This window comes from Cephus cinctus, unplaced genomic scaffold (assembly GCF_000341935.2).
Source record: "Cephus cinctus unplaced genomic scaffold, Ccin1 Ccin1_scaffold0123, whole genome shotgun sequence".
Taxonomy (NCBI): domain Eukaryota; kingdom Metazoa; phylum Arthropoda; class Insecta; order Hymenoptera; family Cephidae; genus Cephus; species Cephus cinctus.
The window spans coordinates 1,618,934-1,646,553 of record NW_014332857.1 but is presented as its reverse complement, the minus strand read 5'-3'; the positions used below and the strand labels follow the sequence as shown (position 1 = coordinate 1,646,553).

The 27,620-nt window shown below is 38.6% G+C and overlaps 5 protein-coding genes across 12 annotated transcripts in view; 4 read left to right on the top strand and 1 right to left on the bottom strand.

Moving 5' to 3' along the window:
• Positions 1-132: 132 nt before the first annotated feature.
• On the top strand, positions 133-8,144 carry LOC107275045 (PC4 and SFRS1-interacting protein). Of its 2 annotated transcripts, none has more exons than XM_025079930.1 (12): positions 133-596; positions 1,038-1,108; positions 1,253-1,407; positions 1,483-1,652; positions 1,906-2,116; positions 3,847-3,951; positions 4,030-4,375; positions 4,825-4,999; positions 5,101-5,154; positions 5,218-5,283; positions 5,358-5,490; positions 5,564-8,144. In XM_025079930.1, exons 1-12 carry the CDS (start codon positions 516-518, stop codon positions 5,707-5,709), a joined length of 1,713 nt encoding a protein of 570 aa, XP_024935698.1. In that variant the 5' UTR covers positions 133-515; the 3' UTR covers positions 5,710-8,144. The 2 variants fall into 2 exon arrangements, with proteins under 2 accessions (XP_024935698.1, XP_015610277.1); XM_015754791.2 differs by having other exon boundaries at positions 135-596; positions 5,579-8,144.
• Positions 8,145-8,794: 650 nt separating this feature from the next.
• LOC107275043 (structural maintenance of chromosomes protein 5) lies at positions 8,795-13,924 on the top strand. 2 transcript variants are annotated; one of them, XM_025079925.1, is made up of 14 exons: positions 8,795-9,050; positions 9,117-9,319; positions 9,489-9,813; positions 9,887-10,225; positions 10,284-10,412; positions 10,487-10,694; positions 10,763-11,422; positions 11,499-11,628; positions 11,698-11,944; positions 12,057-12,464; positions 12,560-12,787; positions 12,868-13,047; positions 13,147-13,242; positions 13,316-13,924. In XM_025079925.1, the coding sequence occupies exons 2-14, from the start codon at positions 9,261-9,263 to the stop codon at positions 13,463-13,465; spliced, it is 3,159 nt and encodes a 1,052-aa protein (XP_024935693.1). In that variant the 5' UTR covers positions 8,795-9,050; positions 9,117-9,260; the 3' UTR covers positions 13,466-13,924. The 2 variants fall into 2 exon arrangements, with proteins under 2 accessions (XP_024935693.1, XP_024935694.1); XM_025079926.1 differs by having other exon boundaries at positions 8,795-9,076; positions 9,148-9,319.
• On the bottom strand, positions 13,529-15,095 carry LOC107275048 (small lysine-rich protein 1). 3 transcript variants are annotated; one of them, XR_003058170.1, is made up of 2 exons: positions 14,311-14,776; positions 13,529-13,980 (listed from the first exon to the last, which is right to left on the bottom strand). XR_003058170.1 is itself a non-coding variant. In XM_015754793.2 (2 exons), the coding sequence occupies exon 2, from the start codon at positions 13,934-13,936 to the stop codon at positions 13,634-13,636; it is 303 nt and encodes a 100-aa protein (XP_015610279.1). In that variant the 5' UTR covers positions 13,937-13,980; positions 14,950-15,095; the 3' UTR covers positions 13,624-13,633. The 3 variants fall into 3 exon arrangements, 2 of the variants coding, with proteins under 2 accessions (XP_015610279.1, XP_024935701.1); XM_015754793.2 differs by lacking the exon at positions 14,311-14,776 and adding an exon at positions 14,950-15,095 and having other exon boundaries at positions 13,624-13,980; XM_025079933.1 differs by lacking the exon at positions 14,311-14,776 and adding an exon at positions 14,789-14,942 and having other exon boundaries at positions 13,624-13,980.
• A 286-nt stretch (positions 15,096-15,381) lies between these two features.
• On the top strand, positions 15,382-24,835 carry LOC107275115 (abhydrolase domain-containing protein 2). 3 transcript variants are annotated; one of them, XM_015754915.2, is made up of 7 exons: positions 15,382-15,958; positions 21,694-21,866; positions 21,990-22,157; positions 22,247-22,433; positions 22,512-22,710; positions 22,795-22,945; positions 23,026-24,835. In XM_015754915.2, exons 1-7 carry the CDS (start codon positions 15,804-15,806, stop codon positions 23,193-23,195), a joined length of 1,203 nt encoding a protein of 400 aa, XP_015610401.1. In that variant the 5' UTR covers positions 15,382-15,803; the 3' UTR covers positions 23,196-24,835. The 3 variants fall into 3 exon arrangements, with proteins under 3 accessions (XP_015610401.1, XP_024935699.1, XP_015610402.1); XM_025079931.1 differs by lacking the exon at positions 15,382-15,958 and adding an exon at positions 19,603-20,161; XM_015754916.2 differs by lacking the exon at positions 15,382-15,958 and adding an exon at positions 21,345-21,440.
• A 455-nt stretch (positions 24,836-25,290) lies between these two features.
• The window catches only part of LOC107275114 (adenosine deaminase 2), a 4,611-nt gene continuing 2,281 nt past the window's right edge, over positions 25,291-27,620 (top strand). For both annotated transcript variants that reach the window (XM_015754914.2, XM_015754913.2), the window contains exons 1-2: positions 25,291-26,100; positions 26,972-27,563. In XM_015754914.2, the coding sequence (XP_015610400.1) occupies positions 25,818-26,100; positions 26,972-27,563 (875 nt within the window). In that variant the 5' untranslated portion in view covers positions 25,291-25,817. The remainder of the gene's footprint in view (positions 26,101-26,971; positions 27,564-27,620) is intronic.

Genomic DNA, 27,620 nt, shown 5'->3' with positions numbered 1-27,620 from the left:
CGGGATCATGAAAAAACAACTGTCTCCGCAGCGCCGATTGACGACGTTACAGTCACCGAACTATTTTAGCAAATTTGTTATCAATCGCTGTCGATTACATACGATTGTCAAAATTCTGTAACAGTCACTATACTTATCGATTTCCCATTCTTAACTATTCCTTTATGAGGATACTGCTAAATACGATATATGCAGGTAGAGCGTATAATCTAGTGTGATCAGCCTTACACAGCTGAAACCGAGAGTAACTGCGAGTCACGTCAAGCGGGTTTAAAGTAGCGCGGCACGAACAGACATGAAGCACGCCAAGTATTGAGGAACGCACAAGCTGAAAAGCGCTGAAAAGGCCGCGTCGTATCGTGTGTTTTCGACATTATCTTCTAGTAAGTGGTTTATGTGATATTAACTGCAATGCATTTTACCGGACTGATCGCATAAATCGTGCGAGGCGTTCAGACTGCCAAAAACCGAAGGATAATATCATTGCATTAAGTATATAAGATTTTATCGACAAGATGGTGAAGCTATTGAAGAAGTTTCTGGCGGGCGATAAAGTGTTTGCGAAAGTTCGAGGTTACCCGCCATGGCCAGCCAAAGTAAGTATACCCTTTTTATTTATATTCTTAGCAGTTGCCTTATCAAATGTTTTGAGCTGGATACAATAAGTTATACTCTGCTGTCAGGCATAGCACTACTGGATCATCGTATCTGAAATTCGTGGTGAACTGAAACTGCTAAAAGCAGTATTACTAGCCATAACGCAGCTATTGGGTATTTTACGCGGCTGCCACTAATAGCTGCGTTTACGATGTGAATGGATACGCCTGAATAAGTTTCATTTTTTCCATATCCTCTTCCAATTTTCTCTTACTCCCAATCCTAATCTATTGTATCGAGTAATTTGTTATTGTATTTTCTAAATATAACAACTACAGAATAACGTTAACTCATATTCTACATAATGCCAGTTTTCTTAAGTAGCTGATGTTCGATGTGGTACCTATACTCGTATTATTACATGTTTTTACTATCTATAGGTTGAAGGAGTTATCGATGCTAATACAAAGAATGCAAAGTACAGTGTTTATTTTTATGGCACTGGTGAAACGTAAGTTACAATGTCATTGCATTTGCATCAATAGAATTGTTATTTGTAGATATTCTAAGTATTACTTATTTTACTTGAAATACATATCCAATCGACATGTTAAATGTGAATCAAATGATTGATATTCAATTTTTTTTTGTTTAGAGCTGTATGTAAGGTCGAAGAGTTATTTGTATATGCTGAGAATAAGGCAAAATTTGGTAAGCCTCTTAGGAGAAAATTTTTCCATGAAGGATTACAACAATTGGAGCAAGAACTAAGGAGCGATAGAAATAGATCTGGAATCAGTAATCTGGATGGTTTGTATCTAGAATTTTTAAAATCCTGACAATTCACTTTAAGTGATAAGTACCAGTATTATCTTAAATTTATAGAACCTACAATTGGTGAAGATGCAGCTGGTAGAGGAAGTAATAGTACAACTGAATCAGCAGCAGTAACCACTGCTGATAGTGACATGGAAAGCGGACCATTAGTAATTGATGAGAGTGATAAAAAGAAAACCATGAAACGAAAATCTCATCTTGCTGTATCTAACAACCAGGTGAATATTGATTAATAGATTTTAATGAAACATTTAGACACGTTATTAATTTGCGGGATTATATACGGACATATTGGATAGCATTTTTCAAGATATTCATGTTGTCAAAAAACATCCCGACAAAAATCTTGGAAATGCCGACAAGCTTTTTTACAGGTTAAGAAGTTTGTGCGATAGCTCCATACAGATACTTAAAAATCCTATAAACGTACAGAGTTCTCATAACTAATTTTGATTCTTATCCATTTGGTAGGATACTCCCGAAATTAAGAAAAAACGAGGCCGAGGAAAGGCTTTGTCCGGCTCCATGTCGGAGAGCACTCCAAAGCAGGATTCAGCCCTAGATTCCCAGGGTGAAGAATCACCTGGTAAGGAAGTCGTCAGTCGCAGTGGACGCAAAATTAAACCGAAACGTTTCGCTGATTTTTCGAGTTCAGAAGAAACTGAGACCATGGACAAGAATGGTATTTATACTCTTAAGATTAAAAGATTATTTCACGAGTCATCATTGGAATTTTCAAGCCTTTCTGATGGAGTGTTGGACCTGGTTCACAATAACATAGTTAACTTTTATGTGACATGAACCGTAACCCCGCTTATGAGTCACTCTAACGGTACAGCTCAAACACTGGCCCTTTTGATAATTTAAAAATACTTTCCAAGTGTTTGAGATTTCAAGATTTCTTTGACGCATTCAGAAATATGTACTCAATATGTACACGTTTCTTGTGAATGGTCCTAATTCCTTAGTTCTGTCCATTTTCGGAAATCCAGTGCGTTCATAATTTGTTATCGAAATTTCGTGGCCATTGGTTGTGTGGCATCCTTGCATTCTTACAAAGTTAATAATGTTTGTGAAGGTACGCATAGAATGTCCAATGACTCGAGTGTAGAGTGTCTAACGACAGAGGAAGAAATGCAGGCCCCGTCACCCAATGTAATAGAAAAAAATACAGGACTTCCAGAAACTGACGAAACGCGGATTTTAACCACAAATCAATTGAAAAGACTTGTTCTTTTGGAACAACTATGTCTGATTCGATTGAAAAAAGCTAAACTCATGTCGCAGCAATGTACCACCTAACGTATTCAGTTATCCAATAAAACCTCTTGCCTTTCCCATAGGTTTCGCACTTATTCTATACCTTCATTAATATCGCACACTAATATATATCTGCACAATTGACGCTAACCTTTTCTTACCTTATGTGATGTAGAGCCTTTAGTTCTTTCAAAATCATTAGGATTGTCATTGATTGAAGCGTCTGATGTTCGACAGCGACCGAAGTCAGTGAGGCGACTGCATCAGAATCGAAAAATATGAAATCGAATGTTCGGGCATGCGAGACGTACGGTGTGGATTCATGCTTGGCATTGCGAGTTTTGATACTGTCGAACGATAATACGGAATCAGTGAGAGGTTTGTCCAGGGCGATGATAGCTATTTATTTTCTTATGGTTGCGTCTCGCATTTTTTTCACACAAATAACCGATATGAGGGTCAATTATTGGGTGCTAGGAATCCTAGTGATGGGTACCTGGAAATTTTCATATATCTGTGATCTAGCAATGTACGGAGTGCGATCGAGTTTCTCATAACTTTCCGGGAATGGTTCATGGAAAGTTTATAGGACGTAAACATAGGACATTTCCTCATGATTAGGTGAATTCGCCGGTGGCGGAAGCAAACGCGTGCTCTCCCATTTTAAGAAATAGCGTTGTACCTTCTCAGGGCCGAAAACTGACCGCAATACTGACCTAGAATATAAGCTGACCTGCTACGTCCAAGGGAAACTGAATCGCGGACTGACGGTTTTTAGTCTGGAAATCAAGGAGAAGGCTCTAATAATTATCATCAAGCAAGAGCTACCTGGATAGAAATTTTTAGCCTCACATTTTTGGATAATCAGTTTTTAACATCGACATAATTTTACATTTTAGTCGCGCGACAAAGGTGTACATTTATTAAGGCTTCTTCATTGTCTTGAAAGATTTCTTCAAGAATTCTAGAATTTCTATCGATCTTTTCTGCATAATCGTTTCAAACTAGAGGAATCAGTATATCCAGGTGATCGAGTGACCTGTCAAAAAAATTCTTAGAAACGGGAAAATTTAATCCTGTCAGGGTGACTCGGATAGTAAAGAATTCGCCAGGAGAAGCGGTAGACGATGAACTTTTTCATTTCTGTTCCAGAGAATTCTGGAAGTACGAAGGGACGTGGTAAAGGCAAGGCCGACGATTCATCCGACAACCAGGCTTCTCCATCCGGGGGCTATAAAAAGAGAATTTCATTGGAAAGTAAGGCCAAGATTTAATTTGGCTCTCCATGTGCTATTCATGATTCTATTTGAAAATGTTCCAATTCTTTTCTCTTAGAAAAGACCAGTATGGAGGGAGCAGGGATAGATGGCCTCATTGTATCTAGCAACACGTCTTCGGACTCGGACGGTCGTTGCCTCCTGGCCCGCACATTCGCCGGGGAGTACGTTGGAATTAAACTCGACGTTAATAGACCCAAGACCTTCGAAAGCGAGAAGGCGCGTACGCAGTGGGACTGGACAACGGCCAGAAACGCGATGAAATTGAAATCTCAGCTCGAGAGCGGAGAAATATTACCGGAACAAGTGAAGGACTCCTTGGACTTTAATGTGCACGTTCCTGAAGAAGAGAAGAGACTCCTGGCCAAGGACGGAGCAGTTTATCGCAGAAACTACAAGCTCAGGTACATAATAAATAGAGCTTTTAATGTATCGTTTACGATCGATTGTGCCTTCGTTGATTCGTTCGCTGCACAGCTATAAGGTTTAAAAGAGAAAAAAAGTACGTTGCGCGTATATTATTTAGTTAAGCAAAATTCCTGAAAGCTATATACATGTGTTATATGGCAAACACTGCGAAGGATCGCGAAGAAAGAACTCTTGTGCTAAAGAAACGATACCGAGGTGAGTGGTTATCGTTTATATCTCTTGGATTTACCTTTGTAGGAAAAAAAAAGAAAAATTCTCTTTCATATGTCGTCCTCAAATCGACCTTTTTCAAATCACGTTCACAATAAATTTTCTTTGGATGACATTCAATTCTCGCAACGTGCTACGAACGAAGGTAACCTGTCCATAGGGCGTCGAGATACGTTCGAGGACTGGTGGTCTGAACTCCTTTTTTGCGTTACAGATGGCTTCGTATAGAGTCTCATCTCTTACAGCTTGATGCTCAGATTAAATCGAATTTGGGTTTGGATCGCGCGAACGCGGACAAATGCTTGCAAGCGATGGACGAGATGCTTGCTCTTTCCATCGATCCACTCATGCTTAAGAAACATCCCCATATCGTCGAGACCGTTAAAAGGGTATGCGAACAATCAGTTTAAATTTCTGTGATAGATTTAGTCAATCCCATATCATATTGAATTGTATTGTCCTACATTACGGAATATTTTTATTATTATAGTTGCGAAGATACATTGGCAATTTAGCAGACTGGAAGCTAAGCGAGGAAGAAGTGGTGAGTTTCGAAAGTAACGACTACAATATAGAAAGTGTCTACATTTAAACGTTTATCCATCAGGTTATCTTCAAACAAAAGGCTGAGGTGATCAGACAGAAAGCTGAGCATATATATAATAAGTTTAAGGTAATTTTTAGTTACGTTAAATTTGCATGTTACACTGACGTGTGCAAATCATCCGTACATATCTATTTTTACAGGCTATGTTCACCATACCCGAGGGCCAATCATTTTGGCAATCCTTTTCCGATCAGGTTGTCCATTTCAAGGAATTGACAAAGGATATGCCTGAAGAAAAAATGTTTTCTCTTATGGCTGATCCCGCCTGTCCAGGTGCGCAGTTTTACTCTGTAATTTCGACAAATACCTATATACATATAATATGTTTATCAATTTAAATACAAAGTTCTTTCTATTACAGACTCAGCCATCACGATGGATTCACTAGGAGATGAAAGTAGCGCTCAGGCCGAAACTGGTGCGTCCGGTGAATTAGAAGCGGACGTCGAACCAGCTAGATCCGCCACACCGACAGACCCGGGAACTAAGTAACATTTATCACTTGCCGATATCGAATACTCGAGCACCAGTTCATCTGTCTTGACACTGTCGTAACACTACACCGAGATAAAGACTTGAAGTGCGAGCGCATGTAATTATTGCAATTACACCGAGTGACGCCGTGGCATTCATTCAATGGATACAAGTGCGGAACTCGGGGCGTATAAGAGACCCCTTTACGGACTGACCTTTGCTCTCGTTTTTCGGTCAGATTAGCCCGCAGCACCAGATCACCGTAATAGAAAATTGCCAATCCATCGGCGTATTCGATAGTTAATAAATTCGATCGACCTCCCAAGATCCGATGCCCAATCTGGAAGTACCGGTGCACGGTACTTCCTTCCTTGTGCTGTCCATGGGAGAGAGAATTGTAATTTATCGTTTCTCTTTAAAATCGACCAAAAAAGAGTAATAGAATTAAACCGGAAGGTCTTTACACAAATAGGAAGACACCCTGGCAGTCCGCAGTACCAGAAAACACACACCCGCACACGCTTCACGTTAGTCTAGAGACGGAAATGTTTTTCTTGTTTAAGCAATAAATAATCTATCGAGTATTCCCATCGGATTGGTTATATTGAAACGAAACTTGTCGGAAGGAATTCTGTAAATAGGGATATGCATTGGGAAAGTCACGTACATACATAGGGCTTATGTAATTTGGTGGAGAATTTCCCGGATGGAGACACTTTCCGACGTGTCCACTGCGTATCGTCTCCGCACCAAAGTGTTTCCTTGACATTCACATGTCGTTACGTAGTTGATGTTTCTCCCGACTCGAAGTCCGGTTTCATACAATTTTTAAATTTTCTTTGTTGGTGTGCTTTACGGGCGATTGGAATATTTTTATTCATTTCCTTGTTGCGTCGGCCAATCGATATCTTCCTATGGTCACGTGTCTTGAGAAGTTTTGGTAAATGATAATGCAAAACAATTTCTTAACGATACTACAAAATTCGCTTTTGAAAAAAGACTTCAATACGTGGCCTAGATGCTTTAGAAATTAGGTGATAAAAAAAAAATCACGTATAGTTATTAACAAGCGTTGGTATTTCACACTAAGAGAATTTTTTTCTATAAATAATATCATGTAAATATTGTATTGTACACTTAAAAAACTCGAATTTTTAAGGGTTTAACGCAAAAAAGTGTACGAATATTATTTTTGCCATTGATGAAACACAAAAACGTAAGTTTCATTCTTTTGAGCATCGATTTCTCGACAGAAAAGATCCATTTCTTTAAATGACTACTTAGTCGTATTTTTTTTCTTCATTTAAATTTTTTATTTCCCGTAATAGAAACGCACTTCCATCATTACCATGCGTAATTTAATAAGGACTTCATCCATAGGTGCTATGTGGATATAACGTTTCATATCGAATTTTAAGTTAATCCATCATTATGAGAGCGTCCTAGATTATTGTTACATAAATATGGTATGCAATTAAAATGAAAACTCATTTAAGTAAGATGAACAGACGCTAGTTACAATGAATAATTTTTTAATTAAATAATTCGAGTGGACATCACAAGGCCGGCTTTGTTTGCCCTCGATTGTCGACTAAAGTTGTGGATCAGATGTAACAATAAGACGAACACGAAATATATATGATCTGCCCATTTGTAAAACAATCATGGATCGGTGATCGGATGGAGAGTCAGTCGAATACACAAGGATTTAGTATTCAAAGTCATGACGTAGAATGATTTCGTCCAGTCTTGTGAAAATGCATTGATCTTTGGCTCGAGATGAAAAGAAAAAGTACAAAAAGCTTTGCCACGATTTGCCTTATGTGAAAGAGTAACCGGGCTCTTATAAGAGTAAGTGTAAAATTCGACAATTTGTGGCGCATATTTAAAATGCGACGTTACCCGTAATCGGGGACAATATCTGACATATTCATTCATATTGTACGGCACAAACAAGTCTAGAAGTCTAATATAACTTCGCGAATTCGGAACCCACATTACGATTGTAATAGGCATTGGCTCAAGAACTTTAGATGTTTACCATTCCATTGAAATAACGTACTTCTTCAAGGCTATTTACAAGGCATTCAATTTTAGGTAAATCAAATGTCATTATTTGCAAGACTTTGTCAATTGAATCAGAAGAATATCATATTCATAAATTTCAAAAAATGTTCCTGTCGCCCTTAAAGTATCTCAGAAAGGCAGTATCTAGCGATGTCCGATTTTCACGAGTGCTGCTAGATTATTTACCCTTTTCATACGATTTCAAATAGATAATTAAACAGAATTTTCATATTGTAGGTTTAGTGAAGCTTTCCATTTGAGGTAAAGCCAATTATAGCATTTTACATTGAGTTTTGAGTAAGACATAGAATATTCGAAAGAAAAGAAAAAAATGTTGATTTCAAATGTATCACAAATATTTTGAATAAAAAATGTTGCAAGCTACATGTGCCCGTGCTACTATTTGTCTTTATATCAGGTTAGGTTTATGCCATAAACTCTTAAGCTCTCGGCTTAATGTGAGCCTCACATTCAGGACGTTTCTTGCAAGAGACTGAAGGCCAAGTATGATGTTTTATTATTTGTAATAAAAAGGATTCGTTCAGCCTAAGAATGTGTGCTGGAAGTTTTCGGCACTGCTCTATACTTCATTGGAACAATCCGTCATATATGTACATGCATACGTTTTTATAGAAATCTTTAATAAGGACACAGCCTTAATTTCTGTTGCAGTATGAGATTGCGTCCACATTAAACGACGTCTTTTTCGAGCTTGTAGATAAATTCCGCCAATCTCTGCTATTCAAAGAGTGTGATTCAGCCCTATGCGATGAAATTAAATGAATATTGCTTAAAATAATAGAATATAATCTTTTAATAATAGGAGGTTGAATATGACAATAAAATATCTATAGATTTTGCATTAAGATCATGGTAAAACTCAAGTCATCCCTTCGATAAATAACATCCAGAGACATCGGACTCGGGACAATGCGTAACAGCCGTCTTTCCCAACTATAATACTATACTAATATTGTGGTTACTGTAGCTTGTGAGAAATTAGAATCCTAAACCATCTAGCGGAGTGCTTGAGAAACAGTTATATATGATACGTAAAAATTGCATGCGTATAGAAGAATATATTTTATCTATAAATAATAATCGGATATTGTATATCTTAAAATGACATTAAGCTAGAAATAGCAGCAGTATTTATACTTCTTCGAGATTGACAACATCAAGAAGTCAGAAAGCATACAAGTTGCAACAAGTGACCCATTTGGCGGGAAAACTTGCTGGACGTCATGTTGAATGCTGATACTCCCTCCACGTGATTGTTGCAATACTGAACTGTGCGTACTGCACGATATTGTTCAGTGTATGTATCAGTTGTATTTGCATGCTATCTCTGATTATAGCATGAAGAATATAAACAAAACTGAAATTCAGGAACGCAGCCAAACACAGATGGCAGCAGCTTTATTGTGAATGTTTGTCGTTAGTCTTTTCCTTACAAAATTCGTAAAAGTTGAAGAGGCTGGAGACACTTTAGTATACATACCATGGAAAGTGTAAACATCGAACGAGGAATCATTACAAGATTATACGTTGAGAATTTTGTGTAAGCATAAACTAGAATATTAAATTTTATATAACGTTAGATTTATGATGATGCTCACTTATTTAACGCTGTACCAGCGTATAATAATTACGCGCGAAAGACTTTTATTTCAATCTTCGCGAATATCTCTTGACGCAATACATTAACAATATTTCTACTTTCATTTTAGAACGTATGATAAAGTCGTCGTAGAGCCTGGTCGCAATTTAAACTTGATTATTGGCCCTAATGGTACTGGCAAATCTACTATAGTTTGTGCTATAGTACTTGGTTTAGGTGGGAAACCCAAAATCATTGGACGTGCTCTTCATATTAGGGAATATGTGAAAGCTGGTTGTTCGTCTTCGAAAATTCAGATAGAACTGAAAGATACTAATGGAAGTATAGTAATAACGAGAGAATTTGATATTTCAAATAATACGACATGGCAAATAAATGGAAAGCGAGCTGCTACTAAAGACATACTTCAGTTGACATCGTCTTTGAATATACAGGTTGAAAGCAGGATGTGAATAAGCTACTGAAATAGAAGGCTAGGAATGAAATGAACAATTTTAATTTTTGTAGGTGGATAATCTATGTCAATTTTTACCTCAAGACAAAGTGCAGGACTTCTCTAAAATGAACTCGCAAGAACTCTTAGAAAATACACAGAGAAGTGTTGGGGATCCAATGCTTTTCGAGTATCATGCAAAACTAAAATCATTTCGTGCAACACAACTGGAGCTAGAGCAGATGATTGCAAATAAGAAAAACCTTCTAGTAAATCGAACGCAACAATATGATGGTTTAAAAGAGATAGTAGACAGCGTAAAGGAGAGAAAGATGATTAAGAAGAAGATGATTTCGTTAAGGCAAAAGAAAGCATGGATACTGTATGACACTACACGAACAAAACTAATAGAAGTAAGAAAATTTCAAGAAAGGAACATTGCAAATATTCAAAATTTTTGTTTCCTTCTAGGCGAAAAAAGAGAGAGACGCGGTAGCTCTGGAAATGAAAGAGCTCGACATCCAATTGGCACCACTTGATAAAGTTTTGAAAACGATAAAATTCAAAATCAGACAGTTGGAAGAAATTGAAAAGCAACATGTAAGTGCAGGCACTGCAAATCCGTCATTAACGAAATACACATTGAAACTCACAAACATGTTGCTGTGTTTCAGAAACATGAAGTATCAACGAGAGTTTCAAAAATTGGTAAAGTCGTTGAAGAGATCCAATTTCACGAGGAAAGGATACAGGATATCGAAGATGCCTGTCAGCGCGCGATTCTTCGCGAAAAAAATCGCAATAAAGAAATAGCTGATTTGGAACAGCAGAAGAGCAAGCTTCATAATGATTTCGATTATTTCGTGAAGGAAGTCGGAACCGGTATAATGAAATTTTTTACTGGCTCTTGAAAAACGTGATTGATTGTTAAAACAAGGTATGTTTTGCAGAGGAAAAAATCAAGGAACATCTTCGTGAGTCTGGAATGCTTGTTGAGGAACAGAAGAATGTCGTCGCGAAGTTGGATAATCAGAGAACGATTTTCAAGCAGCAGGAGGATCTGATTAAACGGGAAATACTCTCCCAGGAGGCCCAGTTGAATTTGGCAAACCTGGTTGACGAGGAGCGCCTTAAGATGCTAAAGCGAAGAAGTCCAGACACCTACACAGCTGTTCTTTGGCTCCGTGAAAATACCAACAAATTTCGAAGCAAAATACATGAGCCAATACTAATGGAATCTAACGTTCAGAGTACTAAATATTCCAAATATTTTGAGAGTCTGATACCTAACCGCGATTTGATCGCTTTTGTTTGCGAAGACAAGCAGGATATGAAGCAACTGATCTTGTCCACGAAGCAACAGCTAAACTTGCAAGTGAACGCGGTATATTCCGATTCTAATAACCACATCTCGACGAAGCCTAACATACCTCTCGAGAATATAAAGCAATACGGTTTCGAACACTATCTCGCCTCACTTATTGACGCACCTGTAGCCGTCAACAATTATTTGATTAACATGTATAGGATTAATAATATTCCGGTAGGAAATGATGCTGTCGATCAGAATGTTGATAATATTCCTAGAAAATTGAGCCTTTTCTATAGCAGTAAGATTTATTTTTTCTACACGGGTCACGTAACATTTACGTTATTCGCAATTATTCAGACGATTTTGTGTTTCAGAAAATAATACGTACTCCGTATCCTGGTCCAGGTATACGAACGAGAAATCAGTTAAAATATATAGAGTTCGTGCCAACGGAACGCTTTCTGTTATTTTAGATAATGATAAATTAAAAACAGCTGCCGAGAGGTACGGTGATCGATGACAATATTATTTTCTACTTCTAAAAACGTTCATCTTGTCTTTTGTATCTTGCAGGTTGAAAGTGTTGCAAGAGAAAAGAGAATATACCTTGAGAGACATCAAGCAAATCGAGGAAACTCTTCGCGATGCTGACAGAAAGACCGAAGCATATCGCAGAGCGAATGCAGAACACCAGAGCGATCTCAATAAAATTCGATCTCTCAATTCGAGAATTCTGTTGGCTGAGCAAAAAGTGTCGCAATTGCAAAGTGAAAGAAAGGCAGTCGAGGATGTAAAAGAATCTCACGATGTTGAAGTTCGTGTATGTTAAATTTTGTGTCCCGAGGGTTGGAGTTTGTATTCCACCATTTCATCCATATTTCTTTTCGGTTGACCGAAGATCTATCTGCACTTTTTTGTTTTTTAATGTACAGGGCGTACTCAAAAAGCAAATCAGAATGTATAATCAGCATAATGTCTTGCTTGAGGAATTGTTCAAATGCGTTACACTATGCAAACAATTCAGTTTGGAAATTAATATGCACAGAAAAACTGAATTACTGAAGGAAGAACTCGCTTCAGAATTAAGAAATAAATTTCAAGCTGTAGAACAGGAATTTAAGGCACTGGACAAGGAACTGATGCCACTAAGAGATGAAACGAAAAGATTGCTTGAAGCTGCGCTCGAGACCACCAATGGTGTTGGGCCGCAGGACGCAAAATTCCGTCAGATAAATAATACTTTTGAAAATCTGCCAGCCACTATTGATGAAATAAATGAAGAACTGAGGATAGCACAAGGAAAAGTATATTGTCTGGCGAATAACATAGACGGCGAGAGTGTAAGTGCAACAAAAACCGATAATACCATAATTTCACTATATGTATTTCATTTGATCAAATGTTTAAGCAATTATTTTAACTTGTTTGTATATAGGTGCTACAGACATTCGAAAAAGTAAAAGCGGACGTGGAGAGCTTGACGGAAGAGATAGCCGCAAAAACGTCAGAACTTGAAAAGAATGTACAGATCACTGAAAATATTCGCGACAAATGGCTGCCACCACTCAGCAATCTGATCGAGCGAATTAACCACAACTTCAGTTCGTATTTTACCTTGATGAATTGTGCAGGGGAAGTCTCGCTTGTCCACGATGAAAATCCTGTAAATCAGTCGTCTACTTATCGTTTTGCGCGTTCAAAGAGATTGTATCTATAATTTTTAATCTTCTTGTGTAACAACAGATGGACTTTGCTCAGTATGGGCTCAAGATCAAAGTGAAGTTTCGGGATGCTGATGAACTTCAGGAACTAACCAGGAACCGTCAGAGTGGTGGTGAAAGGGCGGTCACGACAGCAGTCTATATGATAGCATTACAGGAGCTGTCTAGGGTCCCCTTTCGATGCGTCGATGAGATTAATCAGGTGAGTTATTTTAGGATTTAATCTCTTGGTTATTAAGTATGCGTATTTTTCTTCATCCATCTTTCATCAGATAGTCAAAGAATGACTTTTGTTTTTCAGGGTATGGATGGCATCAATGAAAGAAGAATTTTGGACTTGATCTTCAAGATCACCGAAAGACCCAATAGTTCTCAGTATTTTTTGCTCACACCAAAAGTAAGAATTATTTTCCCGTGTCGACAATATGTGTTAAACTTGCATGATGAAAAATGAATTATTTTTGTTGCAGTTACTATCAGCAATGACGTATATCGACACGGTAACTGTTCATTGTATTTATAATGGGCCATTTATGATCCCACACACGCAGTTCGAGAGTAATCAGTACTTTAAGGAATTAGATAGGCTCTTCAGGAAAAAAGTGCCAGAGGAGGATTGAACGACTTGAAAGGGTCTAGTCATAGGACGTCGGTGATGTCCGCGACAAAGTTTTACTACACATCGAGATTTTTATTTTGCCATGGATTAAATTAATACAATATTCATTTAGTTTTCAAGAAAATAGTGTAGCCATTGCGACAGACCTCTCGAAAGAGGGAAGATGTGCTCAATTTTTTTTGCCTTTCTTCTTTTTCTTTTGTGCCTCTGGCCAAGGAAATCCGCGACATTTAAGAACATCCATGATGTTGTGACAAGTATAGTAAGCGTTTTCCATGACTTCTTCGTTAAAAATATCCATGGCGAATCTGGCCTTGCCTCCACTCCTCTTTGAACCCCTTGACGTCTTCTTCGATCCTTTTCCACTCTTTCCACCTTTTCCTCCATTTCCTCCTTTACCTGATTTACCATTCTTTCCATTCCCTTTTACGCCGCCACCATTTTTTTTCTTACTCTTGCCTTGGCCTCCCATGATGTTCTGTTTCCACGTTGCTGGAGAATGTAATTCCTTATGTTCTGTTTGTACAGTATAGTGAATTTTATATCTCGTTATTAATGCATTTACATATACGAAATAAGTACAAAAAGACGACAAAGAACTCCGCGATTGCTCAGATACTATCCAAGTATTAAAGCATAGCTTTCAATGTTCTATTAACATGAAAATAGAAGAAAATTAATGTTTACGGAAATCCTTTGATTATTCTTCCTGATTTAACTTAATCGAACATAGAAAACTTGGATTCTTGACGAACATCTACGTTATAGAATATAAAATACGTAATAGAGTTTCGAGAAGCTGATGATTGATGTACTGCAAAATAAGCACGTCTGTGCTGTACTCACATCCTAGTCAGGTTTATCCTCTATGCGTCAACACGAAATTGCCTTAAGAATTGAGATAATTTATTAGAGCCTCATGGTAATGCTTTTGCACGTTTTGTATGTTTTATACGCGGGCCTATGATACGCCCTTTAATAACCGCGTTGCTAAGTGTTTTATTACATCAATAAAGATATATAGTTAAAAATGATACATAGATGGAAATCATTATAATTCGAATAATTGAAAACTTAGAGCAATAGCTCGTTTGGTCTGTGCCAAAAATTCATGAGAAATATGAAAGAAAGAAAAAAGGATCTGTCCTTGTCTTAAGCGCATAAAGCCGTCCCTGATAGATATGTGACACAAGGTAAAGTCGTGTCTGAGGATTCAGGGTCAGATTGGAAAGGTCTTGCTCTCATTTCTCGAAGATTTTCTTATAATTTACCTAAAAATGCTTTTCAAAATTTCCATATACATATTTCATTATGATTCTCGCACCTTGGAGATACTATTAGAGAGAATCAGCCTTATGGGACTTTGTATCTAACGGCTAGTCGGAAGATTAGGCATGGGAGATATGCTGGAACTAGCATACAAGTTTCAGAGGCGGTTCAAATGTCGTACAGTTCGTTTCAGATGCAGAATTCACGAGGACTGACCCTTTTCACCAATATCTCGTCAGCGATTTTCGTTACATCGACGCGTTTCCTTCGTTATCTTAACAATAATTCCAGTAATAAGATGCTGTCATTTGGTGTCACTATAGAGTTCATTTCTGATTCTATCAGTTGACAGCTTCTCATATCCAGAACCTGTGCAGGTGTTCAACTAGTTGCGTTTCTCATATATTTCTCCAGTTATCTGCACTCGGAAATAAATGGAAAATAAAGTGTGCCTTGATGGCTCTACTTTCGGATGACGCGAGTATCACGTCGGCAAAGTGTCTCCTTGCCCGCATGATAAGGTAGGTTTCGAACTGCACCGCTGCGGCTGCGTAACTACACGGCCTCTGCTGTCTACTCAACTGTACTGAACTGACTCAATTTTAGGTCGCTAGTAGCCGTTACAATCGCATCAGTTTACCAGTGCCAGCTGCCGACCTTAGAAACGAGAGTATCGTTGAGCATTTCGTGCGGTATGTCCGTACCAGGCCTGGCCACAGCCAGTGACAGCAATTGATAGACGAATTAATTTTTTTGCGGACTGATGTCGAGAACAACAAGAAGAAATAATTGAGACGTTTCACAGTTGGTGCCGTATGTCGTTGTGTTCCGGTGAATAATAGAGATCGCAGGAGAAAGGAATACGCCAACGGAACGTGTCTCTCCTCGTATTAAGATTGAAATTGTCGACTGTAGTGGCTACGGCTCACGAGACTCTTAGACACAGGGAAATAATTTCCATGATCGTTCGCTCGGAATAGCAATCGTCGTTGTTGTAAGAGTTCCACTTGTGCTCAAATTCATACAAAACATTGGACCGAAGAGGACCGCTTTCGGAACTAGATGAGAAAATGTCCACGGCTTTGCTCGCCGTCTTTGCTGTTATCCTCTGCATCCTCTTCAGAATTCTGAATGTTAACAGTGCGCCCAAGAAGCCGGTTGTGCTTTGTCAGGATGAAGCTTTCCTCACGACAATCCTTAAAATTTCACCCGTTATAGCCGAACCGTAAGTTCTACAAATGGTATCACCTAACATTTCATTCTTTTTTTTTATGTACTTTTGTGCATTGACTGAGGTAGGCAGCATTAGGAATTTTGTGTTCGGATGTGTCAGTGGATTTAATCTCATCAAGAAATTTAACGATTTTTGTGAGAAACTCAAAGCATTCAAATAGCTTGAACATTCGCGATTAAAAATTTCGGATGAGCAAGCTACATCAGTTAAATGAGAAATAGGTTATTGAAAACTATTTATCATCTGTAGAGAAAACAGTCGAGTAGCGTGCAAGGTTAGTTTTCAATTGTGTGCAGGGATGCACTGAAAACGATCGCAAGCTTTTGTGCAGCTTTAAAAATATATATATGAGAGCAGTGTGCACTTGTCAATACACATATTTTTCTACTAATTGTATTTGATTACGGCAGTCATCGATGTGCTAATATTCTAAACAGTGTGTAGCACAACCAATTTCAGTCTTCTTGGGTATCTTTAAAAATGTCATTGTTGTATCGTTCTTTTTTATTTTGTAATAATGCTGATTAAAAAGAGGTGGAACGTGCTAGATTTCCCTAAAATGAAGTTTCTGAATGCACCCGTAATGGAATTTGCAGATAGTGACATTTCAATTGAAAACATTTTGATTCGTCGATGCATGCTGCAGATATTCAAATGTTTTTCCAGTTTTATTATATCATTTTATTTAAAATTAAGGTAGGTTCTGCGTTAATAAAAATTAAAGATTAACATTTGTTATGAAAATATATCGTTCAGTATGGTGTAGCATATCTTTGAGCGAAATTTCAATATTATTGACCGTCGACTTAAAGAGATATACGGAATTAAAGTAGTAAAAATTCCATTATATAGATATACTTCATATGTTAAAACAGCTATGTTCGTTTCTGAGATATCTCAGCTTCTAAGTGGTGAAAGTGGATGAAACTTTTAAGAGACACTCCTTTTACATCGAATATGACTACGATGATTTTTTAATAAAAAATCTTGAAATTTTTAAATTAATTTTTTACTACACTATTTAAACAATATGTCATGATGAAAACGATGTGTGATGAAACGAAAATTAAGAATTGTTTAATCTCTATCCTTCTACTTGTTTAAAAAAAAGTATACCTTAGGTAGGAAATTTATTATAATGATTGATATACAGGGTAAAATATTCTTGTGACACTTCCGATAAGTGTGCTGCATGAAGTTGACCACTGAATTTTCAGATATTAAAACGTTGAAGAAGAGCAAAACAAAAGATATTCCCGTAGATAATGAAGCCAACAGTTGGCAAGAAACGAAAACAAATCGTTCGAATCTCCTGACAGTAAGACAGCGAAAAACTTGGCCTTGGGCAATTTTTACTTGGGACACGCGTCTGCCACGTCTTTCCGTTATTCGGCAACAATTTAGAATTTGTCGATCTGCCTCTAAGTTCTTGTTAATTTTTCGAAATTATTATCCATGTGTGTGCGGATGAACGCAAGACGATGCTGAGGGGAGTGTTTTGCAGGCTTTCGGATATTTCGATAGATCATCTGTTTCGTACAAATACACTAACGTTAGCTAGTTTTTGTACATAAGGTCATTCGGCTGATAGTGAAATTAGTAGGAAATTCAATTAGCTAAATCTGTTAGGTTAACGGAACGAGAATTCTCGACTACGTTTCCCCTTTTTGTGGCCTACTGACTGACGGGATTATCATAATTTTTCATTCTAGCCGAACTGCGCTGTTCCTCGTACAATAAAATGCTATGTTTGAATGACCAAATATTGTAAAATTGGAAGAGTCCATTAATACGTATACGAAACGTTTGAGCAAGAGCTTTGGATTGCTTGGGATTGTGTTGTGCGCAAATGGCGGATGACTCAACGCGTCAATCGTGCACACATTCATTCCCGCCTCAAATCAATCAGCTACCATTCAGTAAATACAGACTGTTAAAACTAAAATGTCAATAGCTATGAGTCTTGGGTTTCCGATGCATGCAATAGGTAGCCTTGTGTTTTTTAGAGTATCGGATCGTACAAGAGCCCATCGCCATCAAACTATTAAATATTAAATGAAACTAAAGGATTCCCCCAGAGTCTTAAAACTTTTGAGCTCTACGTTGTTGAAAAAAGGAATGTTGAAGATCGATCATCTTACGTGACACATTAATCGCACTTATCACCGATATGCCAATATTCATATGCTATATCAATAAAAAAAAAAATCGCAATGTATATTACTCATTTACCATTGAAGTGATGACGTCACTGAGCTCGATTAACTCGCGTTAGATCATCTATCGCGAAGGCTATGAGTAGCCTTAAGCTGGCAGGATGCGGTCAAAGAATTTCGATAAAATAATTATTAGATCTTTAAGCAAAATATAAGAAGTTCTTGATTACCGAGAATCGGATGGGTTCTTTCGTCGAAAAGTTTAATTTCAATTATTTGTTTAACAACTTTTTATTTACATAATTATGATTTAACCTCTCCACTCTCTCGCGCATGTATAGACGAAGGGCATCAGAACTGGATTAAATAGTCATGTACTCTAATAAGATTAGAGGGATGCAGAACTTGATACAAAGACGTGGCACCCTACAAGGCAGCGATAGCTGCAACCTTAGCAAGTGCCCCGAGTGCGTTTAGCGTTTTGTTTTTATGTTAGACGCGGATTGTGATGGTTTTGGTCCAGGATTTCGCATGGGAGGGTGAATACACGGCCTACGCGATTCCTGTGAATATTTCGAATTCCACGAGGGTCGATACCAGCAGCTCATATGACTTGTACGGGAGCTATCGATTGGTCGTACCATGTAGAAAATCTTTGTGTCACATTGCCACGCGTTATAACTGCGCTTATTCCGATCGATCGAACATTAACTGATATCGATCGAGCACGTGAAGCACGTAAAATCAGCCTGCAAGGTGATAGAGACGGTGACCTGGGAGCTCTTACGACTCATAGGAACTAATCTGAGGCCATTATAAATGTACCTGTTACTTTTGGAAGCAACGAATGCCCGAAATTATTTGCTTGATCAGGAGGCGACGTTCAATCGCTCCTTTCGACACTAGAAAGTCATCGACCGGATAGGTAATAATCATTTTTGCAATTGTCCAGCTTAAAGGTAAGCGAACCGTGTCCATTCGTAGAAGTTTACGTATTTTACAAATATTCCCTGCCTTCTAAAATATTTGTCAATTCTGAATAATTGACTTGTGACTGGCGTCTATAGGACACGCACTGTGCCAGGAAATCGAGCTCCTCATGGATTTACCGTTATCTTAAGACTTTTCGAAAGAGACTTTAGACAGAAATTCTGCTGCCTCTGCTGATTCCACGAGAAGCTTCCTTGAAGACATTCCAGCGTGATTGCGTGAGTGCTTAGTTGGCGATGCCAGCAAAGTCGTTGTATTAACTTTTATTTGCATGCTAAGTAATTTCGGTTCCATTGATTCTAAACGACTGCGCAAACTCACGGGTTCTACGTTATATACTTATTGTTAGATCACTATTGCTGTTGCAAATATTCCTCATTTCAATCTGATCCAAAGCATTAGTCGGATTGGCAAGAGCCAAGGTTGGTATGTATTATACATACACCCGTGTACCTGCTATTTAGAGAATCTCCAGTTATATCGTTTTTACCAGAGGGCAAGTTGAAGGATCGATTGCGACAGTAACAGTGTAACAGGCGAAACAGTCGGCCTAGACCTTGAAACGTAGTTGAGCAGTTTTTGTGATTAAAGATTCAGTAGCTGCGAAAGGCGTCCAGTGACTTACAGCGTTCCTCCGTGAATTCGAACTAGCTCGAAGTCGTTCAAATAGTTTGCGCCTGCGCGAATGCTTGTGTCACGGAGAGGAGAACTTGTTCGGTTGGTTGAATCACCCTGACCCACTCAAACCTTCATCTGTGGTTGTCGCGGCGATTATTATGCATTTTGTTTAAGGACAGTAGGACAGTAGTAGAACAAAATTAAATCTGGTGCAAGCTGTAGCAATTGATGAACAGTCGACTCCTAAATTAGACTAGAAGAAATGGTGTTTCGTAAAAAATTTGTCTCGCAGGTCCCGGTCAAGTGGATCGGCATGGAAGTCTTCCGTCTTCCACGAATACTAAGGATTAGATTTCAAAGAAATGCCATTTTCAAATGCAGAGCTCTTCCTTCAATTTAGGAGTAACGAGAAGGCTATTCCAAAATTTGTGTACTTTCTTTTTGATGTGTTACTAGTCCCGTCATTCGGTAGTTTTACCTGGAAAGTTTTCCGGGAGTTTAAAAATTCGTATGTTTATATTTCGACTTGCTCTTTTCGAATGTTCACTTTACCATCACGCATCTTTGCCGCTCGCGCATCTTCGATATCTTTTTTTCGACTCATTTTACCATGAAAATAGTTATGTGATAAATTAAAGTAGAGACAATTTCCTATAATTTATGTACCAACCAATTTTTGTTGTAAAATGAATAGTTTAAGCGTATGAGCGCCGCAGTCTACTCCAACACGCATATTGGCGAAAAAAACTCATTTATGTATTATATATATATATTTTATACTCATTTATATATACATATATATATATATATATATTGTAACGTATTTTCCCTTAACTCGACGAGCCGGTATGAACTGCTGGGAGTTTGGGGTGGAACAGGCCCGACTCCGCCAAAACGAGAGCTCTGACGGAACCTGTCAGATAATGCGATAATTTAACGGATCTTGTCAATTTTTAGGGATTCGTAAAATCGAGAAACGCAACCGTAGCTGCTCATCTTTGGGGTCGCATAAAATCAGCAAACGCAACTGCATGCACGAACGGCAGCGGACGGTTACAGAAATGCGCGGCCGCTCAGGCTGCTAGGTTGACCTAGAGAGAGTCGCGGGGTAACCGTCAGGCAAATAGTGCGCGATACAGAAAGCAACGGATCGAGAACGTAACAGAACGAATCGGACGTATCAAATCGAAATCCCTTCACCAATTAATAAATTGGAAGACTCACCGGAGCTGGTGCAGCTGATCCGTGAAGGCCGAGAACCGCATCCGGGAGACACTCGGGTGGGCACTGCACTAGGGCACAGCACTACACTTCCGGAACACACTCAGAAAATCCATAGAATTTCCTGGATATCACGAGAACAACGCGAGAAATACACGAGCGAGAACTTTCTATACCGGATCGAAACACTGCTAGAAAAACTATCAACAGATAGCACGGGAGCGTGGGGCGGCTCTTGACACCTCGGTCGGTGCCCGAGACAGACTGCTTTGACAATAGCCAAATTCGAGAACTAATCATTCTGATGATCTGATTGGTCGAGATCCTTATAGTCGATAACTCTTCCATCTCCCTCGATTCGTCCCTTTAAACCAAATCGAGAGCGTTCCTTAGTGAATCGGTACGTAACACTTTTGGAGATCCTCCATGGCCACTACCCCAGGGCATCAGGCGGCAGCTGGGCACCACATCCGTAACTCGAACAGGAGGTTCCTACTTTACTTTACTTTTATTTTAATTTATCACATAACTGTTTTCATCGTAAAATGAGTCGTAAAAGATACGAGGTGGCAAAGTGAAAATTCGAAAAGAGCATGTTGAAATTTATAAAAATACCAATTTCCAAAATTCCCGGAAAACTTTCCAGGTAACCCCTTTTTTGAGCACCCAATGATTGGACTGTACTTGCAACTCTAGTGCGATCTAACGATAAGATCTTTCATTCCTCTGTTGATGCAATAGGTACAAACCAACGCGGCTATGGGGTTTCAGTGGACACGTGCAGACAATCGTTCACAGTATTATAGGACGCGTACGGTGTCCATGGCCAATTGGGGAAAGAGTGTACATTACTCTGCCTGACGATTCCACTCTGACCTATGACCTCTACCAACCACTCACGAATGGCCACGAAGGTAAGTAATTTCGGAATCTTTAAAAGCGATCGCAGCTCTCTGCAGACATTCCTTCTTATGATACGATAAGCGACTTTAGCAATTCATTGATAATCAACGAAAAATTGTCTGGTAAAATTTTAGATGACATAACGATCGCAATCTGCCCTGGCATTGGAAATAGCTCGGAGAGCGTTTACATCAGAACGTTCGTGCATTTTGTTCAGTGTCACGGGTATAGGTGTGCTGTACTTAATCACATCGGAGCCCTTTCGAGTGTCCAGGTCTCTGCGCCCCGGATATTCACGTATGGTAATTGTCTCCTTACTAAATAATCCTTTTACTTACTACTCTGGCTGCATCGTTCATTATCTTTTATTGTCTTTGTTGCTTTTTAACAGGACACACTGACGATTACCACGTAATGCTTCAAAGTCTCGTGGATAAACATCCCAACACAAGGATAGTCTGCATCGGATTTAGTTTGGGAGGAAATCTAGTAACCAAGTATATGGGCGAGAGAGGCTCGAATAAGTTAGCGAATATTATCGGTGGCATCTCTGTTTGTCAAGGCTACAATGCTATCGAGTAGGTAACTTATTAAAGAGTGTCTTATGTTCTGTTAGTCAAATGATCATGAAATTTTGTATGGTATTGTTCGAATAGGGGTACAAAGTTCCTATTGAACTGGCAGAACTTCAGACGCTTCTACCTCTACGTTATGACCGAGTCTGTGAAGAACATCATCCTCAAACAGAAGAGCGTCCTTTTGTCGGAGGACGTGAAACAGAGGTACAGCCTCAACGAACGCGACATCATTTCTGCGGCTACTCTGCCAGAGTTGGACGACGCTTATACGCGGAAGGTAGTGGAAACGAAACTTCAAATTGCTGATCTCCGTACACGGCAATTTTGAAGCTTTGCAGCTCATGTTATATTTTTGTTATAGGTACACAACTTTAGGTCTGTAAAAGAACTTTACAAGTGGAGCAGCTGTGAGTTCTATCTAGAAAATATTACCACGCCTATGGTATTCATCAATGCTCTTGATGATCCGATTGTTCCTGAGCAGCTTCTACGACCAATCAAAGATTTCGCATGTAAGTCTGTGCATCCGTTCTCTGGCTTCCACTTCTCGACTCTTTCGAGTTAATACATAAATTTCTATGTGTCATTACAGCCAGCCATTCTAACGCGCTCTACATCGAATTAGCACATGGAGGCCATCTTGGTTTCTACGAGGGAGGTTTGCTGTATCCAAATCCCATAACGTGGTTGGATCGCACTTTGGTATCATTAGTGGGATCTTTAACCTTGGTACACGCAGACAGAGCACTCAAGGTCTCTTAATAGATTCAACAACATTTTACATCTTCAACGCTTCGTCTTCAGAGTTCCATCAATTTTTCAACGTTGCTTTGGACCTTTGAACTTTGGAGTGAAATGGTGTACTCTGCATTTCTATGCAGGGAACGATGGCGGTTAAAACTCTATAACACGATAAAGTTTTCGGAATAAATGATTATTCGTGAAAGGAACAAATATATATACCATATATATATGCTTGGTTATTCAGCCCACACGCACCACCTGATGTGTTTTTATCATAAGCATCAAATGAGCGCACTAACTGCAGATGGTGCACTTGGTCTGAGAATCTTGCAATTTCTCATTAACTGCTCGAACAACACTTTTTTTTAAACTAAGTATAGTTTGAAATCTTTTTTCGGGAATTCTTAAGAAAGTCGTCACAGAAGTATTTTTGAACTGCAATTATCTTTTTCGAAAACGCAAAGTAAGCCTACATTTATCCCGGAAACTTAGATTCTCGTAGGGATCCTAATCAGAAAATACGATTTATTCGACTCGGAAAGTTTAAAAGTATTCATCAATTCTCATGGATCGTCGGGGAATTGTAACGACTCACATGTCAAATGTATTTATTACTAAATACAAAGCATATTTTGCAATTGTCCATAAATTAGTTGCGTTTGGAGCAACGAGCTGTAAGGAATATTCAATGTGTTTCTGTATATGTATACAGAAACTACAGTCGCAGAAGTTCCAGTTGTTTTTCCAGAGTTATTAATTTTGACAGTAACAAGACTGGACGTTTTGCGGCGATAGTACACATATTATATTACAGTTAAGAGATATTTATAGTTTATCGTACAATAGATTTAGAGAGGACCATTCATCTGATTGGGTTGACAAATCTTGTACCGGTTGTACGGTAATGATTTGTCTTTCAACGATTTATTCAGACGAAAAATTCTCTTCCATATATATTTCTGGTAATTGAATAATTTATTTAGCCTTTTGGATGCTAAGGATCCAACTTGCGAGTCCATTGGTTAATTTCATTTTGCAGTTTGATTTCCAAATTAAAAGTCGACATCGGCGAAGGGCCAGACAAATTTAATAAGTTTAATTATTTGAGACATCTTGTTTGAAAGGATCTTTCTACGGACTTTTCGAATACGGCGATACCAGAATGAGCAATATTATTGTAATTATACCGATGGTACAAATAAGACAACACAATGTCATCCATTGACTCTCATCGATGAAACCATTGATTCCGGAATGGTCAGTTTATCCGTAGACACATGAAGCGTATAATGTACCTGGATCACTGAATTATTGTAATATATTCATTTGTAGAGCGTGCCTAGCGTTGTGCTTTTCTATTTTCACTTTGCGCAATGATAACGTTAGATAGTCAATCCCCATACGAGGCCTACGAGCATTCTATGAAACAAATGAACTTTTTTTTCATTTCTTTCTCAAGTGCACGCAACAACGAATGGAAAAATGAAAACGTTGATGCGATTGCAGCGATGCAGATAGAAATCAACGTAGCACTGCTGAGGAGAGTAGAATACTTGAGTTGCTTCTCAAAACAATTATTATTGAGAGTTTGTAATATTTCTAGAAACTAATAATAAATAACTCGATTGTGATTAACGTTAATAAACAATGTATCGATATTTCATTCCGTCAGGATTAAACGTTGCAACACCCGATAATCCACCAGATACACAATTATTTTCCATACTTGCGTGTTGGCTTATTCGATGTTCTTTCAAATTTCCGCATTTAATCGAATCAAGTAGGCATCCAAATTTCACGTTTTCTGAGTGGTAATCACCAACTGTCTAATTGTAAGTGTTCATTAGCTTCTAGGCCGTTGGCTGTTTTATCAAATCTAGTGGTTTCGAGAGTACACGAGTAACATATGTTTTAGAGGATAGATGACCAAAAAATTATCGCCGTTGCTTTTACATAAGGGCCTTTGGCAGCCTCGCACTAACGATTTAGGCAATAACTATTTTTCCAATGAACATATGTATCGGGGAACAATAATTGTCTTAATTATAAATTGGAGAAATTTTTTGTTATACAAAACATTCCATGAAATTTTTTACCATTAAATACAAGGTTGACGATCAAATAAATTTATTGTATTTTTCGCGTGGCTTAACCGTTCCTCACAAATTTCCCTATTACGTGTTCCATGAGTGATTGACAAGTCTAAGTACATTTTGTAAAGAACGTTACGGAATAAATCTTACGTTATTTTGCACATTGTATCCTTTTATTCTGTTAGTGTCAGGCAATACCAGGTTACTGAAGCCTCGCTTAGACGGGCCATGTTGCTGTCCATAGAGAGACGATGTGGACCTTTATTGTGTATTTGTTCAGGCTCAGAAGCTTTGAGTTTGTGCCGTTTCTTATCCTTATCTGAGTACAGTGCCGAGAACGAGATTATCTTGTTGGTAGTTATTGTAGGTATTAGCCTCTTAGTTAGGAAGTTTCCTCGGGAGTCTTGAGTTACGCAAAGAAAGCAAAAGATGGGGCTGACTGAATGAGATAGCGCGAGAAACTCAAACAGTGGAGAGGTATCACAGTTCCATTCAGTTTTATTCTCGCAGTCGTGTGCGGACCAGTGCGGACACTCGTGCATCTTGCATGCCGATTTCAGCTTCTATTTGCCCTCTCCTTCACTCATACACATATATAGTAATCGAACAGTCATTCCACGAACGAAAAATGAAGGTTCTCTCCACTGAGATATCGTTTCTCTGCATGTTACTCACCGCTACTGCTCAGCCGATCATGTATTGGGAGCTAAGGGGGTTGCTTCTCGCGGACGAGCAGCGCACTAACCTTGGCGGGAGTCTCAATTTCGAAATTGGTGAACGTGCCGCTAACGATATATTGATGAGTGCTAAGCAGAAGGAAATCAATGAAGGTTTGTCAATCCCTTTCATGTATTCTAATTTTTAGTCTATTTTTGCTTCATTGTTTTCATATCTTACCTTAGTATTAAGTTTCGCAATCGTTGTTATTTCAATACGATTATATTAGTAGAGTTGCCACCATTCACCCTAGTTCTAAATATTATACGCGTTACTGTCTAGTTACTATTTTGTCGATTACAAAGACGGTCGAATCTTGATAAGCTGCCTTAAAGTTCGTCTTTATCTGGCTACATGGTCGTCATCAGCGAGGAAAATCAGTTATTGATATCTCATACATTCGAAGATTTCATAGTTGTACTCATATTATGGCCATTATAGATATCCGTTGTCTGTTGTAGAACCGCGAAGGCTCAGCACTCATTACGTTATTCACTTTATTATGTTGTGTGTTGAAACAGTCAGTCTTCCCGTGATTAATGATCCTCCTTAGCACTCGTTATGTATCCTTTACTTTTTTCTATCATAGAGAATGGAAAAAACTAATCGTAGTCGCGCAACTTAAATGACGGTTGCTGTTTGTATTTTGAATTCACCTTCTATAAGCTCATTGTATTAAAATTCCTAGGAAAGAGATTCCAAGTAATAAAGGACACAAAATTGGAGGCCAATGTACTACGACGTAGAAGAATCATTGCGCAACACTAAGTTGTAAACAACAAATTAAAAAATTCCTACACAATCATCGCTTCGTCGCGCTCGAAAATTGCGTAAATTATTTTTAAGCATATGTCCTTTTTGACAAATAGTTGTATTTCTATTTTCTCAATTAAAAGGATTTTCAAAATAGTCCGAGTGTGACAAGCATAAATGCACGCTTAGTCGCTCAGTTGATAATGCGTCGTACAAAAAATTACTTTGCAGCTTTTGCCGAATTGACGACGTTCCTACCGGCGAGAAATTTCATGAATCTCGTCGAAAATATTACGGAGTCCGAGGTCTTTAAGATAATAGAAAAGATGCCGAAAGGCGGCGTGCTTCACTGTCACGACACTGGCATGACTTCCGAGGATTATATATTGAAGAATATCACTTACCGTGATAATCTCTATGTTTGCGAGATCAATGGCAGCCTGTCGTTCAGATTCTTTGACAGCCCGAACGACCATTGCAACTGGGAATTGCTGAGTGCGCTGAGGGAGAAGATGATCCATGCCGAGAACATTGACCGACGCATTCATCAGCAGATTTCAATGAAAGTCGATAACCCCGAGGACGTCTACGCGAACAGCAGCGTGGCTTGGCTGAAGTTCCAGAGCATCTTTGCTACGAATAATCCTTTGCTGACCTACAGGCCGATATTCTTCGATTACGTGTATCAGGGACTGCAGGAGTTGTACGATGACAACGTCTTCTATGTGGAGTTGAGGACAACGTTGCCCCATCTGTATGAACTGAACGGCACGGAGTATGGGCCCTTGGAGACGATTAGGGCCTATAAGGAAATTGCTGATAGGTAAAGTCAGGCGATGCCTGTTTGCGCTTCTTGGCCATATACAATACTAAGGGGGGG